This window comes from Engraulis encrasicolus, chromosome 6, assembly GCF_034702125.1.
Source record: "Engraulis encrasicolus isolate BLACKSEA-1 chromosome 6, IST_EnEncr_1.0, whole genome shotgun sequence".
Classification (NCBI taxonomy): Eukaryota; Metazoa; Chordata; class Actinopteri; order Clupeiformes; family Engraulidae; genus Engraulis; species Engraulis encrasicolus.
In genome coordinates this window covers 28,056,498-28,075,661 of record NC_085862.1, presented here as the reverse complement: position 1 = coordinate 28,075,661, position 19,164 = coordinate 28,056,498, and the positions used below count along the sequence as shown (strand labels likewise).

Genomic DNA, 19,164 nt, shown 5'->3' with positions numbered 1-19,164 from the left:
GGTAGAATCATGTGTAGCATGTAGAACCATCACCCTTGCTGCCAGCTGACTGCCTCTGTTTCTGCCTCGGCCTCTGCCTCTGCCTCTGCCTCGGCCTCGACGTCATGCTTCTTAAAGGGAGGAATGTGTAGAGATGATGATTGAGTGCTGGCAGGAGACCCGTCATGCAGTGACCTGACATTCCAGCATAGAGCTGGAGAGAGAGAGAGAGCTGAGAGAGCGGGAGAGAGAGAGAGAGAGAGAGAGAGAGAGAGAGAGAGAGAGAGAGAGAGAGCTGAGAGAGAGAGAGAGAGCGGGAGAGAGAGAGAGCGCAAGCTTTCCAGGCTGTGTGTCCCCCGCTGCAGGCCTCAAAGAAACAGAGACAGGGGGGGCGAAGCGGAGAGAGACCCGAAACAGAGAAGCCACGAGCTAGGTCCGGGCCCGGGCCCAGAGCCGGCCGTGCGGGTCTGGGGAAGTGCTCAGGGAACAGCACTGCTGGTGAAGATGTTCTCCTGCCTTGCTGCCTGCCAGTTTACCGTTTCCTGCTCTGCAGAACTGTTTTGCACCCCGCTTGCTGTTTGGGTCCGCGCACCTCTGACAAGCTGCGATAGTCTTTAGACTTTCGAAAGCAATCCCTGAATATAAATGTGGAACCTGGTTTGACGTGTGGACAGTGTGGGTGTGCGTGCGCTGTCCACAATGCTGGCACTCCACGATATGTGGTCCGACACGGGTCTAGTTAAAGTCGCAGATTGATATTTCAAAGTCCAAAATGTCCCCATGACGAGATGCTTTCCAAATAAACGTGAAAAGTAATATGAATTCAGTGCGACAGCGAGTATGGTGATCGTATCTCATATGAGAGACAGCGACTCTATATAAATCTGCAGAGGAGGACCATATCAGATGGTCATCGCTCAAGAGCACCTGGATCATTTATGCGTTTAAAAAGATATCTGGTGCTTTCCGCCGTAACCTTCCATTTCACAACCATGATACCCATATGGTTTTGATAACTCCTATAAAAAATGAGACCTTTGTGAGGGGAAAAAAAAGCATCCTGAATCAAATATCTCCAACAAAAGAAAAAAAATCAACACACTTGACAAACTCCTGTCATGTGTGTGAGAGGGTATGTCTGATATAAATCTTCAGGTGGAAGTAGAGATCACCTAACGTCTCCCTCTAATAGACTTTTCATGTGTGTGCTACAAAGGGAAGGAGCAGGCCAGAGGAATATCCTGGAATCCAAATAGCACAGTCAGAGGCGGACTTTACATTAGGCAAACCTAGGCAGTTGCCTAGGGCCCAGACCAAATCTGCCCTCCATAGGGGCCCCGAACTGTCACAATTCACAACAGTCCATTGCGATAAACACACAAAAAAGTAGGCCTGATCTCCTGATCTCAATTAGTCACTTATGTAAAGTAATTGAAGATATAAACGGGACAAAACACTAAAATAGCACCCTCCATGCTAATTGATCCTTATTTTTTGAACGTGTTTAAAAAATGACTTTTGAGGGCCCCATGTTTGTATTTCGCCAAGGGCCCCAAAATGGCTAGATCCACCCCTGAGCACGGTGAACATCAACAGCTCTTTCCTGAAGGGAACTTTTTGGCCACTTCTGATATCCTGGAATGAGCTGGAGGGGGGAAAAAGAAAGAAAATAATAAATAAGCATGCCTAGTGGGAGACTGCATGGATCGGAAGTTGAAATTGAAATTTATCTATGTACAACTTCACTACGTGACTATCCAGGATCACCTACAGTACACCTTGCCTGTACTATATACACGTACAGCTAGATACACACCTGTGAGAGTTCAGACAGACATTTGCTCCAGGATCTCTTAAGCGCAGGAAATATTTGATAATGGACAAACCACTTGTGATAACATCTGTGAATGAGATTTTGGCTTTGGCACAACAGTAGAGCGGCGAGCACTTCTTCACAGTTTACCAAAGGAACAAAAAAGACATTATAAGACACAACCCCACATGTGAGCGCCTGTGGATTCTTCTTGCTTTGTACACTGTCTTTTTTTTCTCCTTTTCCTTTTTTTAACAGTGTACCAGTTATGTTGCTCTTTTTCTCATCATCCTGCACCAGTTTCTTAGATGATCAACAGTTAACTTGTGGTTCACAAACAGGATGAAGAAATTGGAAATAAAACCTTCATATAACACTGTGTTGATGTGTTGTAATGCAATGTCTTCATGGCATGTCCTTTATTTTTAATGTATTTATTTTCTGTCGTGTGTTTTCATATTTTACAAAAAAAGACAGGAATGTCACATAGTGATGAACAATGGCTACGTTTACATGAGACATTTAACTCAGAATTAACTCCATTTAATTTTGAGTAAAGCTTAATTCCGCTTTGAAAACGTCATGTAAACACCTCTTAATTCGGAATTAAAGGAAATATCAAAGTAAACTCGACGGAACTATTTAAATTCAGAATTATTAATTGCGTTTAATTAGTATTAGTAATTACGTAATTATGTAAACGTAGTGATTATGATTGAAGATGGCTGTGTAACTTGTCCTTCCCTCTCCTCTGTTGCTGTAGCGGGCCAATGACCCTACTCATTCTAAGATGAGGTTATGGAAGTGTGCCGCCATTGCCTTGACAGTCTGCGGTGCAGCACTCTCCCTTCTCTGCATCCACATGGCTCCTGCCAGGACCACCACGCACCTCCTCTCCAGGGACTCCTCCTCTTCCTCCTCCTCCTCCAGGAGGTTCCTCATGCCCTCCTCCTCCTCCTCCTCCAACTCCAACGCCTCCTCATCCTTGGGCAGCGCACACCATCGCAAGCGCAGATCTTCATCAGAGGGAGGCACAGTGCTTTCAGAAGGTAAGAAGAAAAAAACACCACAGCTGTCATTCACATGCTGTTTTCTCACTGACTTGTCTCATGTTGATTCGGTTTCCCCAGACACAGACAGGCCAAGTGTACTCCAAGTTCATTTTCCATGCACAGCTTAGTGTACCAGAGCAGGCCTGATAGCTGCAGCTTTCTAGGAAAGAATTATTGACACCCCCACTGAGAGTAAATACATATACATGTGCAAACGCAACCACAATGATGTTGAAAACACAACTCTCATCCTGTCCCAAACCCCAAGACGATGCCTGCATTGACTTTTGGTCATACTAGAGAAGTTGCCTAACGGTGCATGCATGGCACAATGGTCCAAAATGAAAAACAGCTAACTTTTAAAGAGGACGAAAAGTAGGCGCGGAAACCCACATTTGAACAAAATAGTAAGTTGACACAGTCAACACGTTACCAATTGCTGAATGAATATATTTTCACTCGGCCATCCAAACATGCAGTACAGCAGAAAATTAAGAACTACTGTTACATGTACTGTTATACATGTTCATGTCCACACCACTACAATACATAGTTGTACAGTTTTGATCATTCAACGATTTAATCGTTAATCGTTCAACAACGTTCGTTTTAAAGAATCAACATCCAGTGTGTCATTATGTTCTCCAATGGTAGCCAATGCCGCATCAGGAAAAAAAATCACTTGTGAATTGTAATATCTTGAAATAGAATAACTTGTGCAGCTGAGAATTTGATTATGTTACATGCTTATTAATTGGGCGTAAGGTAAGATGCAAGGAATTCTGTTTTTACTCCGAGGTGTAAACATTTACACTGCATTGTCCCAAAGTGAGGACCAGTATAAACTGGCGAAAGGCCTTCCCTTGCACCGTGCAACACAATGCATTCATCAGACTCCGGTGCTGTGGTATAACCTGTGGCCAACCAAACAGAGTGAGACACAAATGCAGCCAGAAGTACAATAAAATAAACACAGAATGTGGTTTTCATTTCGTACGGTCCACTCTGCTGAAGAGAAACACCTGGGCACTTGGATGCATACCCTGTCTGTGTTTCGTGAGTTACAGCACACATTTCAAATCCATTTTGACATATCTATAAATGCTTTCCAAAAGCACATGCACGCTTAACACCCACACCACACACCTACACATGCATACCTTCACACACACATACACTAGAGAGAGAGAGAGGGAAAGAGAGAGAGAGACAAACAAAGTGGTAGATGTGTGCTCTGCCATTGCCGTACCTACAAAAAATACCACAACTTCATTCAACTAATTTGCCAACAAAGTGTCTGAGGGTGAAGAGAGGCTGGGTGGTTAAAGACCTGCTGAAATGCTCTCACTAACCGCAGCCTGGGGATACGATTTTCTGCACATTTGTTTTGCCCTGTCATTTTGCACGTCTGGACCATCTGTCTTAAGGAAAGGAGACGTAAATTGATGGTAGAAATTGTAGTTTTCATGGAATTATATCGTAGCGTGTCCACTTTTATTTACTAGAACATTTCTCCTGGACGAGTACTCTTACTGTTACAAATGTAGCAATCCAAAAAACAGCTCTCCGAAAACATACTGTAGACTATCAACAACGTCATGGTTATACGTAGTCACATTAACGACAGCTCAGTCTACAGACACTTGATTCCACTCAGTGGTTGAAACGGTGCATTCGTTTTACCGCACAATTACAGTCTTACAGTCGGAGAGCTTTTGTGGCTCTGGTTAGACTGGTGGTGACCCCCACACTTCTCTTGAGGACATCATCTGTCACACCACAGTGTGGAAATACTAGTGATCTTCACAGCGCCCGAGTACAGTTCTTTAAAAGCCATGCCAAGCTCTCAGCCAACTGGAAGGTTCCAAGGAAAAATGAAGCCAGCAGGGCAACAGACTGTCATACACAAAGCAAAAGTATATAATATATACGTATAACAGGAGTCTGTGTAAAAATAACAGTTGTCTGTATGGTTCATTGTATACACTTCAGACTATGTGGTTTTCCACTTTGGGTGAATGTCATAAAACAAACACGCACGCGCACATACGCACGCACGCACGCTGCACACACACACACTCACACACACACACACACACACTCACACACACACACACACACACACACACACACACACACACACACACACACACACACACACACACACACACACACACACACACAGACACACACAGACACACACACACACACAAAAGGGATTCCTGAGAAGGCCTGGAAAGTGATCAAACACGTCATGCATGTAACAGTGCTTCCCCTTTACCCTTTTGTCCTTTCGTTAAAAAAAGTGTTTTCCTCACAACAGGATCTTATTTTATTTTTTTGTGTTTGCTTTGGCAGTCATGGACATGTTCCAGAGCTTCACAGAAGGAGAACTCAAGCAAGTTATCGGGGCTCTGGTGGACCGGAAAGCCCGGCGGGACGCCACTAGCGAGAGCAAAAGGACTAAGCGCGCCCGCCACAAGGAGACGGGCCCGTGCAAGCTGCGCGACAAGGAGATCACGGTGAGCCAGCTGGCTCTGGGCTACGAGAGCGACGAGATCGTCCTCTTCCACTACTGCGTGGGCAAGTGCTCGGCCAGCCGCCGCAACTACGACATCACGCTGGCCGCCATGAAGAAGCGGCGCGCCATCAAGCGGGACCGGGCGCGGCACAACCCCTGTTGCCGGCCCACCGCCTACGAGGAAGACATCTCCTTCCTGGACAACAATAACAGATACCAGACCATCAAGGAGTGGTCGGCCAGCCAGTGTGGCTGCGTGTAATCAGACACCCCTAACCACCCCTCCTCCCGCTCCCACTCCCGCTCCTGCTCCTGCCCGAGACCAGCTCTGTCCCCTGATACTGTATCGCTGTCTCTGCCACAGCAGCAGATGAGAGGAGCGGAGTGAGCAGTGGCGGTGACAATGACAGTGACAGTGGGGTGGTGTGGGGGTGGTGGGGGGTAGGGACACCAGACCAGGATAGACAGCGTACTGCACTGTGCAGTACCGTACCATTTGGAAGCTTTAATGATCCTGGGCTTCAAGAGACAAGAAAAAAAAATGATATGTACGCTTGCCATTGCCTTTGTTTGAAAGATTTTTTTTTTTCCCTGACGCTGTCGAGCCAATACACTGTACGAATGACTTATTCAGACGAGCTCTTCCTCTTTATTGATCGTTGCTCCACTAGTTACATTTATGCTCGGCCTCAATGAATAGGCTATAGTCTATTCGACCCCCACCCCCTGGCCCCCCTGGGCTGACATTGTCTTGATGACTTCCTCATTCAATGACAACATACACACACAATCATTCAGACGTAGGCAATACTCAAGACACACAGACAGACAACGTTTTTACCCTTTAAAGCCTAATCACAAATTGAAATGAGATATAGTAATACCACAGAGTGCTTTCTGGAGAGCTGTGGCTGAGCGGCTAATGCATCGCGCTGCTATGCTTGAGTGGAGCCTCAGACTAAACAAAGCTGCCAAAAAAAATGAGATAATGCCGGGCTTTGCTTCGGAAGGTGTCACTAGTGGAGCAACTGCAATGCGCTGAGAGGGGGGCGTCGTCGGGGAGGTGAAACGAGCCCCCATGTGACCCCCGTGTGTGTCCTGTATTAGAGGCATTCCCTGATATCACAGTTACCAATGACGTAATATAATCTTTCCAGCCTTCCAACAGCTATTTTTAATCTACCTCATTTTTTTTTTGCGTGTGTGTGTGTTGACACACAGTAGAAAAAAAAACACAAACACACCATAGATCTTCTCCCTACTGCTACTGCTGTAGCTCCAGTGGACAAGATGAATGCAACACTCCATACTTCCTCTCACCAAACTCCTCCGGAGCAATTTGCTTAATGACACGCATACGTGACCACATTGATCTCTTCTTTTTCTCTCTTCACATGCTAAACTCAAGGTTACGTCAAGGGTCCCAATCGAATGTTATATTACCTAAAGCGCTGTTTTGGAAAATGCATCTCTCGTGCGTTGTCCCCAAGAGCATTGCGCCAAACCCGATTATCCCATAAAGCTTCACTTTGCATACTAAGCCCAGCCTGGTGGAACACAAACAATGTAATGACCTTTGACCCTGTGTCCGCGAGCCGGAGCCAATCAGCGCTGCGCCCATGCAGGCAGCTTTCGTCGTCTCATCTCACCCAAATGCCACCAACATTCAATGTCTGGTGGAGGTCACTTGAATCAGATTGATTTGACTATGTGCTCCAATAGGGTCATTATACTGTAAAAGTCTTAAAATGCCACGTGGGATGAAATGTGGACATGCGGTCGGTGCAGAGCTGGCAGGGATTATTGGGCTTATTTCTATGAGTTGGTAGATTTCTTTTATCTCGTCTGTTTGTGGACGTGAGGAGAGATTGTTCTTCCAAGAAAAGGCTGATAAATTCAAAGGAATTGTAGTGGTTATGTCCCCTTAGGACTCACAACAAGACAAGACGATCTGGGTTCCAGGGAGTGATTCTTTGTGAAGATATGTGAGCTAGTTTCTGTGAAGACGGTCTACGGCTGCATCCACACACAAAAAAACGTGACCAAGAAGTAGTTTGTCAGATTTCCCTCGATTTTCCCTTGATTTAGCCTCAACAAATCCATTCCATTTGTGTAAATCCTATAACGGTCTGACCTAATCCACTTAACTCCTTTCTAATTGACCAGGCCAAAAGCCTATGTATGCTACAAGAGATTGCAAGGAGCCACAGTACAGATGTCTATTAATAGCTAACCACCCCGCCCCAACCACACCTCCCCCCCCCCCTCCCCCCTCATTAGCTTTTGGCAGCCTTGTGGGTTGTGCCTTCTTCATTGCAATTACATTTAAAAGTTTTATATTGCCTTGCTTAATCTGATGGACGGAGCATTTTAAATACCGTATACAGGCAATAACAATCAGGCTTCTACAAAGATAAATAACAAAACAGTTACGCATGTAATTACCTGGATAGGAGAAGAAGAAGAAGAAGAAGAAGAAGAAGTCAGTGCAATGCATGAAATACCAAACATAGCTCAAAAAGCATGCACACCGACAAGCATTTTATGTATGGGAAGAAAACATTTATGTATAGTTGACCATTCTCTGAAGTACTAATATTCTACTAAGCAATAGTTGTTTTTTTTTTTCTAAATGTCCCTCAGTTTGACAGTGAAGCACCTAAAAGTGTTCTCTTTTCTAATATATCTCCTCTTGGGATGCAAAGCTTTCCCCCTGGGGGAGGAAGACTGTAAAACTGGAGAGCAGATGATAGACCTCCTTAAGCCCAATCAAATAATTAGAACAGAGGTAATTAAAGAGGAAGGCTGGACTGGACCTAAGTCCAGAGACATCAGGCTCACAGAGACCGACCGTAATACTCTCAACTCTCTTGTGTTTAAAAAACCCAAGGGATTCCCTCCCTTCAGTTGCTGTTAATGGGTTTCCCACCATTGCACCACTGGTGCATTCAGTTTGGGTGTAACCAGTGCGATGTCAGTTAAATGCATGCTGCTGTAAGGTGAAAGCACTTGTTTAATCAGTTTCTTCTTTAACAGCATGTAGATGGTTTATGGTATCATATGGTTGCCCATGATCATATGAATCAAATTATTTCATTCTAAAAAAGAATTGGACCAAGATTTCCGTTCATCACTGAACACTGTGATGTTATTTTATCCAAGTTAACCAAACTTGCCCACAATACCCTGGCTTGACATGGCCTCTGTCTTCTTAAGATAACATTCCACCAAGACCCCAGTCACAGCTCATGGGTCTGAATTTCCCCACTTTTATCAAACTGACCATCATGCTTTAGAATTACGAAATAGATAAAAACAAAGGAAGAACACATCCAAAGGTTTTGATTTCCGTTTTCCTTTTTTGTTGCTACTGGACACCATGACAGACATCTCACTAAATCAGATACTGGCTTCTCCCCCATGATGCGTGTTGTGTTCCCAGACATAGTTGTTGTCTCCAAGACAAATATGACTATCAACTTGGCATTCTGGCATTGGTCGATAACTGTCGACAGACATCAAATAAGTTGATGCAATGCATCTGTTTAAAAAAGTTTTTCTTCTGTATTTATTAAAGAGTAAGTTATAATTATTTATTTAGATTGCATCACTGACAAAGAGGAACATTTATTTATTTGAATAACCTGGTGCCAAATGGGTCAAAATGTGTATTATATTATATATTACATACTTCCATGACTGTTTAATAAACTTTATCGGCTTAAAAAGCCACCGTTGTGTCTTTTTTGCATAAATAACTATCATTATTTCTGAACATATCTGTTGTGGATACTATAGTGTAACAATGTCCTATAGATTGTAAGCAGAACTTCTTTCTTACTGTATGTGTAGATTTGTAGATCAGATCAACATGTTTCATCTGCAAAGCTGTGTACTGTATGTCATAGAACCTGCCTCAAAACCGTCCATACTTCGTTCACTTGTACAGAGACTCGACAGGTGTTTTTTTTCGAAATAAGACAACAAATGCTCGCGTTAACCTCAGATATGCAGTGGGCACCACGGACATGGGTATTCCTGGCGATGTCATCAGTCCAGTCAGTAGTTTAATGTCTTGTAACAACAAACATCTCCTATGCTTCTGGAACAGCCTCTTCCCTCTCAAAATAGCATAACAAGTGTACTTTTCTATTTTTTATCAACGTACACGCTTCAGAACGGCAGTTTTTCTCTCTTTAGTGTCTGCACTGTCACCCAGTATTAAATACAGAATCACCACTCCCGATTTTAGCCATGCCTGCAGTTCTCCTAGTGGCTGCTATCGAGACACAGCTCTGAGCACAGCAGCCCGTTCTTTCTGAATGGAGTCTGCACTCCCCCTAGAGTGCAGTACCACCCAGAAAAGTGGAGTCTCTCGTAATAACCTCACAATATATCTGGTGTGTTTGAGTCAATGATGCGCACGCATTCAGGAGGACGTAGACTCAGAACGGGTCTATAGTGTGTCGCTGTGCGCAGGAAGGCCCATAAAACAAATTAGGCTCTGACCACACTGAATTGATGGACCACTGAAGCAAGTGAAAACAATGGGTCGAAAAAATAAATCTGTTGAGTGTTGCTTTAAAGCGGAATTCACCTCTGGGCAATGTGTGCTGTTATCACATGTAATTTATCCTCATTTTGCATTTTACATGAGAAAAATTAAGTAATTTGCTTTATTTAGTTTAATTTAATACAATTATGTGCTGAACCGCGATTGCCAAAGCTATTTTAATGTACTCAGTTAACCAGAATGCACTGCGGGAAACTAAGTAATCGTTGCCAGGTTAACGCGTCACCGAATTCGAAGGAATCTTGCGTTCTGGCTGCTCAGTGCTCGCTGCCAGCAGTCGTGGCTGGTTTTAGGACAAATGTAGGCTGATATCCGAGAGACAGATTGATGTTGTTAATGTAGACTGTTGAAAAACATAACAATCATGCATTTTCCTCACTGGGTCTCATTGCGCAAACTATAGCTACTAACAGCGAATAAAAAGCGAATGGAAAAACACACTGTTGAGAAGTGCAGCTCGTGTCGCAACTGTGTCCTCAGATCAGTGCTGAAAATGAGAAGGCTTGCCTAACCTTACATTTAGCCTATTTTTGAAAAAATAAATAAATGTAATACTCATTCAAGAAGGAAGTAGCCTAGCCTGTCTATTTGTTTAATCCCATCAAATCCAAAGGCGAGGCGGACTTGTCTCCGTTCAACCAACTTTATCAAAGAGCGCACGCTTTCTCGCCCTCTCTCTCTCGTGCTGGTGTTTGACCAAATGTCGACTGTCATTTATATTGACTATCTGGGGAAACAGTGAAAAATGTAATTTGCGTAATAATGTGGAATGCGGTGTATCTTCTCACTCTCAGCTGTTTTTGTTTGTTTGGTCTGGTGACCAACACTTCACTCATACCCGTAGATTTCCACGTTTACGTGCTTTGATGGTATATCGACATTCTAACTCACCAGACATAACATCCCATTCATTTTCAATGGGGTTTTATGTCTGGTGAGTTAGAATGTCGATACCACGGTGTAAAAACATGCACTTGGCCGTAAACTTGCCAATCCTACTGTACATGAGTCACTCACAAATGTAGAGATATTTGGGTAACACTTTATTTTAGGGATACATCTATTAGCACTAATACATACAATGTTAATGCCTGCATAAGTAACTTGTTAGGCATGTACTAAGCAAATGCTAAGGACTACTAAGTCCTTACTAAGGTAAGCAAACAAATGTTTAATTTTGCTTTGTACATGCCTTACAAATTACTTATACAGGAACATTGTATGTATTAGTGCTAATAGATGTATCCCTAAAACATGTTACCGATATTTGTTGCCAAATCTTTGTATGCAGCAATCAACAACTTGAGCACCAAAGCACAACTACAACAGCTATCAAAAGCTCAAGTGAAACTCCCAACTCCCATTGCCACTGTGACACAGCACTCCACAGCTCGCAAGTGCACACTGCACACAATGAAATTGCATTCATGCCTCACTCGCGCAAGGGGGCAGCCCCCAATGGCACCCGCAAGGGAGCAGTGTGGCGGGACGGTCACGGTACCATGCTCAGGGCAGCTCAGTCATGGAGGAGGAGGATAGGGCAAAAAGCACGCAAGCTCAAACCGACACACCACCTGGACACTCTCTGGGGAGCGCACAATCCACGCTTGGCATTTAGTTAAATTAGCATTAATGACTGTTAGCACTAGTGGTGCCAGAGTGTTGTAGCAGATTAGTAGAGAGAGAAATCCATGACAGGGAACAAGCTGAATCTTTCCATTACTATTCTATCCACAACCTAGCCTGATTATCATCGACTTACAAATCTCTTCGAGACTTGGTCTAACCAAGAGCATGGCAATTGACATTTCCCAAACGGCATGGTTGACCTGCCTCCCTAGGTTTGCTACTGGTTGACTGTTGACTGGTTTCCGAAAAAGTAGGTGGAGTTCCCGATTTTTCTGGAGTTCAGAAACGATATTTACATTGCTCCTGGCCTGACTAGAAGCAACGCCAAAGGTGTTGTGTCACTAGGAGGCCGTGGCCTGGCTACCCACAACCCAACTCTCAACTCTGCATCCTCCCAAAGAGGTTGAAAATGAGAAGAACTGTGTTCTTTTGTGAAGCTAAATCTGGTGCATGTTTTATGCAAGGCTAATACATTCAGAGCAAGCTGATGTCAACAACGGTGTTAACGGCGCTGTATATTCCTTCAGCCTCCTGACCTGAAAGGCCATGGAAATGGGTAGCGAGAGAGTGAATAAGAAATAAACCCAGCAACTGCACAGAAACAGAAACAGAATAGGGATTTCGGCAAAGAATTCATCGCATTCGTCTGTAAATACGGCGGCGCCGGCACATGGGAACTGTCGGGCGAAGGCCTTTCATTGACCGCAGGTCCTTTTAGGACACACAAATGCTAACCTTCCTGAGGTACCTTAGGAGTTGCTCAATCCCATTGCCACTTCCAATCAAGTGGAACCAAAAGTGACCTCATTTTCGATTCTTGCCGTGACAAAAACTAATCTGTGGCCCGTATGTACAGGGTGTGAACAATGAACAGGGAGTTTCGAGTTTTACCCTGCCTCAGCACAGTTCTCATTCTTTGCATCTCCAGACCACAACAAAACGTTCCCCTCACACAATAGAGTGCCTTAAAAACACACTCATAATGACCTGAGCTCCATCTTGGTTTTTCCCCAAATGATTGTCAGGCTCTGTTAGGTATGTAGGCTAAGCCACGTCAGTTCAGAATGCTAGAAAGGAGCAGCTATACCCACTGGCGGAACAATTGCACACAGGGCCCCTGGCCAAGACACTTATAGGGCCCCCCCATACAGCTTGCCAAGCTCACAATAGGGCCCCCACCAGCAATATGGGAGGGCCCTGGGCCCAGGGGCAAGTGCCCTGCTCGCCCTCCCTATAGCTCCGCCCCTGGCTATACCTCTCCTTTCAGTGAGGATAGAACCAACATATGCAAGCTTGAATGTGGATTTAACTGGAGAGAGACCCGAGGCACTGCTAGACCGCTGGACCCTATGAAAGCACACAATCTTGCCCCCTCGCCTCTATAACAACATTAACCTCCAAGTACACCTCCCACCCATGCCTGGATCTTAGAATACAACAGTGGGGCAGTCGCTGTGTAATGGCGATGGGAACTGGTCTAGCAATCGGAAGGTTCCAGGTTCGAATCCCACATTATTCATGTCTGAAGTGCCCTTGAGGAAGGTATTTAATACCACATAGTTTCAGGGACTGTGAACAATAACTAAGGTGTAAATACCTAAGTTGCTATAAATTAAAGTGTAATCAAACTGTAATGTAATATAAAATACTCCTTACAGGGAGAATGTGATGCATTGTTAAGCAGTGCCTACAATGTGATGCATTGGTAAGCAGTGTTGCTAAAAGCATTAGCAACCTCCATATCTTTAGAGTAGGACTGCTGTGTGGCAGAAAACTTCTTTGGTCAGCATCAAAGGAAATCTTGCAGACAGGTACTGTCAGCAAATCCGCGGGCCTATACAAAAAAAAAGGTACCATGCAGTGGGGCAAAATTGAAAACCGTCAAGGAACAGTGGTCAAATGTCTCAGATTACACTCCTTTGGGCGCCGCAGAAGTAATCACTTGATACGGAGAGGAAATAGAAACAGAAAGATGGCTTATAATTTTCAGAGCCTTATGAATTCTCAGCAGATATGCTGTTCATTCTCTGTCAGCTATCTGGATTTTATTTCTGGTTGAACTCTTCAACTCCTAAAATTAGGACTACTACAGTCAATGGACTCGGTGTGAGCATAGAGACATGTCTTACCTCTTGAACTGGGATATCTGTGATTCAAATGAGGTTCTGTGGTGAGAGGATTACTTCCTTCTCCAACTCTATTCTGAAAAATGGACACACTTGGTCACTCATCACATACACTCGCCCTCAACACACTAGCCCTGAGGTAAATCGACAATTTGAGACTACAATTATTCTACACAAAACTTGAAAACGTACCCAAGCTTCATTCAACAGTGTTGTTTCTCTCCATCCCTGTACCATACAGCCTGTAGGCTACAGAGCAAAAATGTGTCACCACCACTCAGTTAATTGTTTGGCAACTTCAAGTTTCGTTAGCAAGGCCCAATCTCTTGAAGGAAGACAGACATTTAACCAAACAGCCAACCCCTCACTTGCGAGCACACTTTGTTTACGCCTTCCCAGGCAGACACAGCCGTCTATTCTGCAGGGAACTAAAATAGAACACACACACACACACACACACACACACACACACACACACACACACACACACACACACACACACACACACACACACACACACACACACACACACACACACACACACACACACACACACCTCATACTGCCTCCTATTTAATATTTATTTGCTTCACTGTCATCTCATGATTGCCCTCCAGGGTCCAAAACAAAACAAAAGATGCTCCTCGGCTGCGCTGCGCTGCGCTGTGCTGCTGTGTAGTGTCGTCACTCTGTGGGATGCAGGTCAGAGGTGCTTTGGGTAACTTTTCCTGCTCTGGTGTTTGGTCAGTTGTCAGCGGTGTGGAGCGGAGCGTAACCACAGTGGAGCCCACAATGCTCTATTTAGCTTGCAGCCTCTACCCTGCTGCCACCCCACAGGCAACACTGGTCAAGCGTGAGGTGGTAAAAGCAAGAGGAAAGAAGAGGGGAGAGGAGAGGAGAGAAAAAAGGAGAGAAGAGGGAAAAGGAGAGACTCAGACACCCACATACGTCCCACAGTGGTTGTGTTTGGCCTAGCGGTCAAAACATCCATCTGAAGTTTGTATGTCCAGGCGTCACTCCTCTCGTCTGGTTTGGAGTGGGAGAGCGGCAGTGAGTCAGACACTTGGGGCCCCTGTAGTGTTCGGCATCTGGGCCGCATGCATGCAGCATCCAGCTCCACCACCCACACAGCGCCACATTCTGCCTCAATGACTACTAGAATGGTCAGCAAGATTCCATTCCATTCAGTTATAAACGGATTTGAAGAATGTTCAACTGGCGATTTTGCAATCGACAAACTGGTTAGAATTAGCACTCACTAAACTCCCACTTGACATCAGGACCAGGAATGTCGGAGAATTCTCTGCCAGGACAAAACTCCGCTCATCAACTCTTCACAATACGTCAGTGACTCTTCAAGGCTGAGGGTTTTTTTTTTTTTTTTAAATTTATGTGAGATCAATGTCAAACTGTGTTTGGACCAAAACCCATCCTCAACCCTGACCTGTCAGTAAAGAAATTCAGGCACATTGATAATTTTTGTCCGCCTTTGCAAATTTGAAAAGTGGAAAATTGTCCGGATACCCTGGACATGATATGGAATGGGTGTTTCTGACCATTCTAGCCCAGTGATCTGCTTTTTCGGGTGTAAAATCTGTTGTGTCCATATAATAGCTTGGTCCTCTCCTCACACAGGCCTCTAGTTTCAGGGGACCTGGTTAATCTCATGCCTAATTCGATCAGAGAGCAGGGCCAAGGCCCTTCCTGTAATTTGTCTGCTGTGCTTTTAACACAGCTCTCTCGTTTATTTTCACCTGTGAAATTGATGGTGGTGTGGGCGATTTCCTGTAATGACTTTCAAGTCTGCTTTCAAAAACATTTGTAAATTAGAAAGAAAAATATATGAGTGTTGGGGAAATTCTGCAAAGTCAGGGGTGGGTAGGAAATTTCAGGGGGGAGGGGGCTTTTTTTGGTCTAGACTGTTTCTCCACAATAGAACTGATGTGGATTTATGAACTGAATAAAAATGTTTCTGCACTTTTCTAAGATAACTCATTTCCCCCTACTTTCTTCTAAAAGACCGTTCAATAGGGTAAATTAGATTTTATGAATCTTCAAGTACGCCACTGATTTAGCTATCTCCTAAAATAAAAACAGAACTTCTCCTGGCACATTATTCAGATGTATTTAATCATGTCCAATTAATTTCTTAATAACGTCTCAAAACATCTGATGAACATCCTTCTTGTGTTTGAACCAAGTACACAGATACTCATCATATTATGCAACATATTATGTGTCCAGTGACAAACTAAACGGTGTTATGCAAGGCAATCCCTTACAAGAAGCTTTAGACCCCGTTAACATGTATCATTAATGGTGTGGATCGGCACTGCCCTCGCGATCCGATTCAATCACGGTTCGGGGGGTAGCGATCCGATTCCATTCGATCCGATCCGATTCAATTCTACAATGCATTGCAATGCATTACATTTCTACTGAAAGCAAAGCAAATGTTTCATCAGTCATGATGAGGCAATACAAGTAGTCAGATACTGAGCAACAATTTATTGCCTGTTTTCTGTATCAGTCTGTATCAATCTTGCAATGCTTTGAAGTACTTTTATTTCATTTAACATTCATTTGCTCTCAAAATATCCACAGAAGTAATTGACACTTAAAAAAATTGCCGCATCGATCCTGGATCTTGCCGCATCGATCCTGGATCGTCCATGCCCCGGATCTATTCGGATCGCTGAATCGATCATTGTTGACACCACTATGTGGATATTTTTGTAAACACGTCCATTTGGTCCTTTTGTTAACACGTATGGAGAAATCTATTTCAATTCTATACATGGGTTCTAAATTTTTGTTTTCCCCGGACTGCGCAAAGCTAGTGGCGCACAACTCAACCTCTGATTGTTGGAAACCGCTGTCGGTCAAAAAAATAGCTCACGTGGTAGGCTGCCAGTGTCCCCTACTCACAACATCATGTTTACAAACACGGCGAGCCCATGTATTACAATGTCCATTTTAGGGAGTTAAAACACACCTGTCGTAATGGTGTTTTTTATTCACATGCCATGTTTACCCATAAACGGATACAAACATACACAAATACATACACAAACAAACACACAGCATACGTACATGTAATCAAGACCTTAGCTGGGGTAGCAACATGAGGTAAAGTCAGCTCTGTAACCAGCTGCATGTACGCTACAAATACAGAATGTGTTGTTTGACATTGGCCATGTGCCTTTGTAGAGTGAGGCAATGACATCAGGCCTGTGCGCTCTGCAAACACTTGCCTGCCTTCGGTGGAAAAGATCAAAGGAGATTGAGAATGCAAATGCATCTGAGATACACATGTATCCTGTGTTTCACTGGAACACAAACACGATCAATCACGCCTTCAGCCAAGCATGTTTAGGCTACTTGCCCTGCACCGAACCATACAGGTGCTAAAAAGCATCTCTGAAGACCATGTCTGCTGTCACTTCAGACGTGCTTTTCAAGAGTCACAGGATTCATACGTCTTCATGGTTGGAATGTATTGCTCAAAGCATAACATTATCAAAGCTCTGTCTTACAGTGTCCAAATCTATATGGTAGCCAGGCCGTGCCCTCCTAATGACGCAACACCTTCAGTGTTGCTTCTAGTCAGGCCAATACAAATAGCCATACAAATATTGTTTCTAAGCACGACTTACATGAAAACAAAAGGGTGGAATGTTCATAGTCACACAGCAATGGAATGAGGAAGTTGATTACAGCAACACAAACAGTAAAGCACTTACATGGAAATCATACTTAAAAATGTAATGTATACATTTTTGCAATGTATAAAAGGTCTCTGTTTGAAATTAATAAACAATAAAAGGCTAAATGCAAGGGGGCGCAACGCGCTAAGCCCCCCACATTTGGGCTTTCATGCCCATGGGGACCCCGGTTCCAGTCCTGACGGAGTCATTTCTCAATTCTTCCCCATCTCTCTCTCTCCCACTCACTTCCTGTCAGAATCTCATACTATCCTGGCATAAAAAGCCCCTAAAAATATATTTAATGAAAACAAAAAAAGGCTAAATGCATGAGACAAAGAGAAAACTGATTGACAAAGTCCCAGTTGGTTATACGTAAGTCTTAGAAAATTCATTATTGACTACATTAGTGACACTAGCACAAGTCTTTAAAATATTTTTTTTACATTGATATACATTATAGAGTCACTGACCACGTTATTAAGGACATCTGTCCAACTGCTCAATGACACAAATTTCTAATAAGCCAATCACATGGCGGCAACTCAATGCATGTAAACATGGTCAAGACAGTCTCCTGCAGTTCAAACCAGGGATCAGAATGGGAAGAAGCATAATTTAAGTGACTTTGAACGTGGCAAGGTTGTTGGTGCCAGAAGGGCTGGTCTGAGTATTTTTAAAACTACTGATCCACTGGGATTTTCACACACAGCCCTCTCTAGGGGTTTACAAAGATTAATCAGAAAGCGAAAAATATCCAGTGGGTGGCAGTTCTGTGAGTAAAAACGCCTTATTGATATCAGAGGTCATAGGTGAATGGTCAGACTGGTTTGAGCTGATACAAAGGCAACAGTAGCTCAATTAACCACTTGTCACGACCACAGTAAAACCATCTCTGAACTCACAGCATGTCGAACTATGAGGCAGATGGGCTACAGCAGCAGAGGACCATACTGTATGGCAATCCTGTCAGCTAACTGAGGCTACAAAATGCGCAGGCTTACCAAAAAGTAAACAATAGAAGGTTGGGAAAGTGTTGCCTAGTCTGATGGCTCTCTGTTTCTGCTGCGGCACTCGGATGGTAGGGTCAGGCTTAAGTGTCAACAACATGAAAACATGGTTCCATCCCGCCCTCTATCAATGGTTCGACTCCCGACCCGCCAGGTTGGTGGGGGGGGGGGTAATTAACCAGTGCTCTCTCCCCCATCCTCCTCCATGACTGAGGTACCCTGAGCATGGTACTGTCCCACCGCACTGCTCCATTTTGGGCGCCATTGGGGGCTGCCCCCTTGCACAGGTGAGGCATAAATGCAATTTCGTTGTGTTTCCCCGTTGGGCTTTCACTTTCACTTTCAAAAGGGAGTCCAACCCGCTACTAGCAAGGTGTACCTAACAAAGTGGCCGGAGAGTGAGAGTGTGTATCAATATTGTATTGTGGTGCAAAAGAGAGAGGCCAATGGTAGGCTATGTACAGTATACAACAAATCAACACAGAGACTACAAAATAATGTTTGAAATGACCCCATGGCGGTAGAAACTGAGAGTACCATGAAATACCTTTGGCAGAAAGACGTTTGCAACAGGCTACATCCTGACAGACCTGCAAACCTATTGTACATCTCCATCAAATGCATGTCAACGTCCAATGTTTAGACTACATCCTGAAAGATCTGGACTTTTCGAATCCATGTCAAGGTACTGTCACATAAAGTCCCTCTAAGCCACAGCACTTAAAAATAGCAGCGATGGTTGACATTTATGGCCATC

The 19,164-nt window shown here is 44.0% G+C and overlaps 2 protein-coding genes across 2 annotated transcripts in view; one reads left to right on the top strand and one right to left on the bottom strand.

Moving 5' to 3' along the window:
- The first annotated feature begins 1,982 nt into the window (after window positions 1–1,982).
- nrtn (neurturin) lies at window positions 1,983–6,085 on the top strand. The gene is made up of 2 exons (XM_063201179.1): window positions 1,983–2,841; window positions 5,203–6,085. The coding sequence occupies exons 1-2, from the start codon at window positions 2,583–2,585 to the stop codon at window positions 5,625–5,627; spliced, it is 684 nt and encodes a 227-aa protein (XP_063057249.1). The 5' UTR covers window positions 1,983–2,582; the 3' UTR covers window positions 5,628–6,085.
- ranbp3a (RAN binding protein 3a) overlaps window positions 2,743–19,164 on the bottom strand; it is a 50,984-nt gene continuing 34,562 nt past the window's right edge. The window contains exon 18 of the transcript XR_010035184.1: window positions 2,743–2,831. The gene's annotated coding sequence lies outside the window, so the exon portion shown is untranslated. The remainder of the gene's footprint in view (window positions 2,832–19,164) is intronic.

Coding starts and splice junctions, on each gene's coding strand:
- nrtn (XM_063201179.1), top strand. CDS start 2,583: ATGAGGTTATGGAAGTGTGCCGCCATTGCCTTGACAGTCTGCGGTGCA. Junction 2,842..5,202: donor AGGCACAGTGCTTTCAGAAG/GTAAGAAGAAAA, acceptor TTGCTTTGGCAG/TCATGGACATGTTCCAGAGC.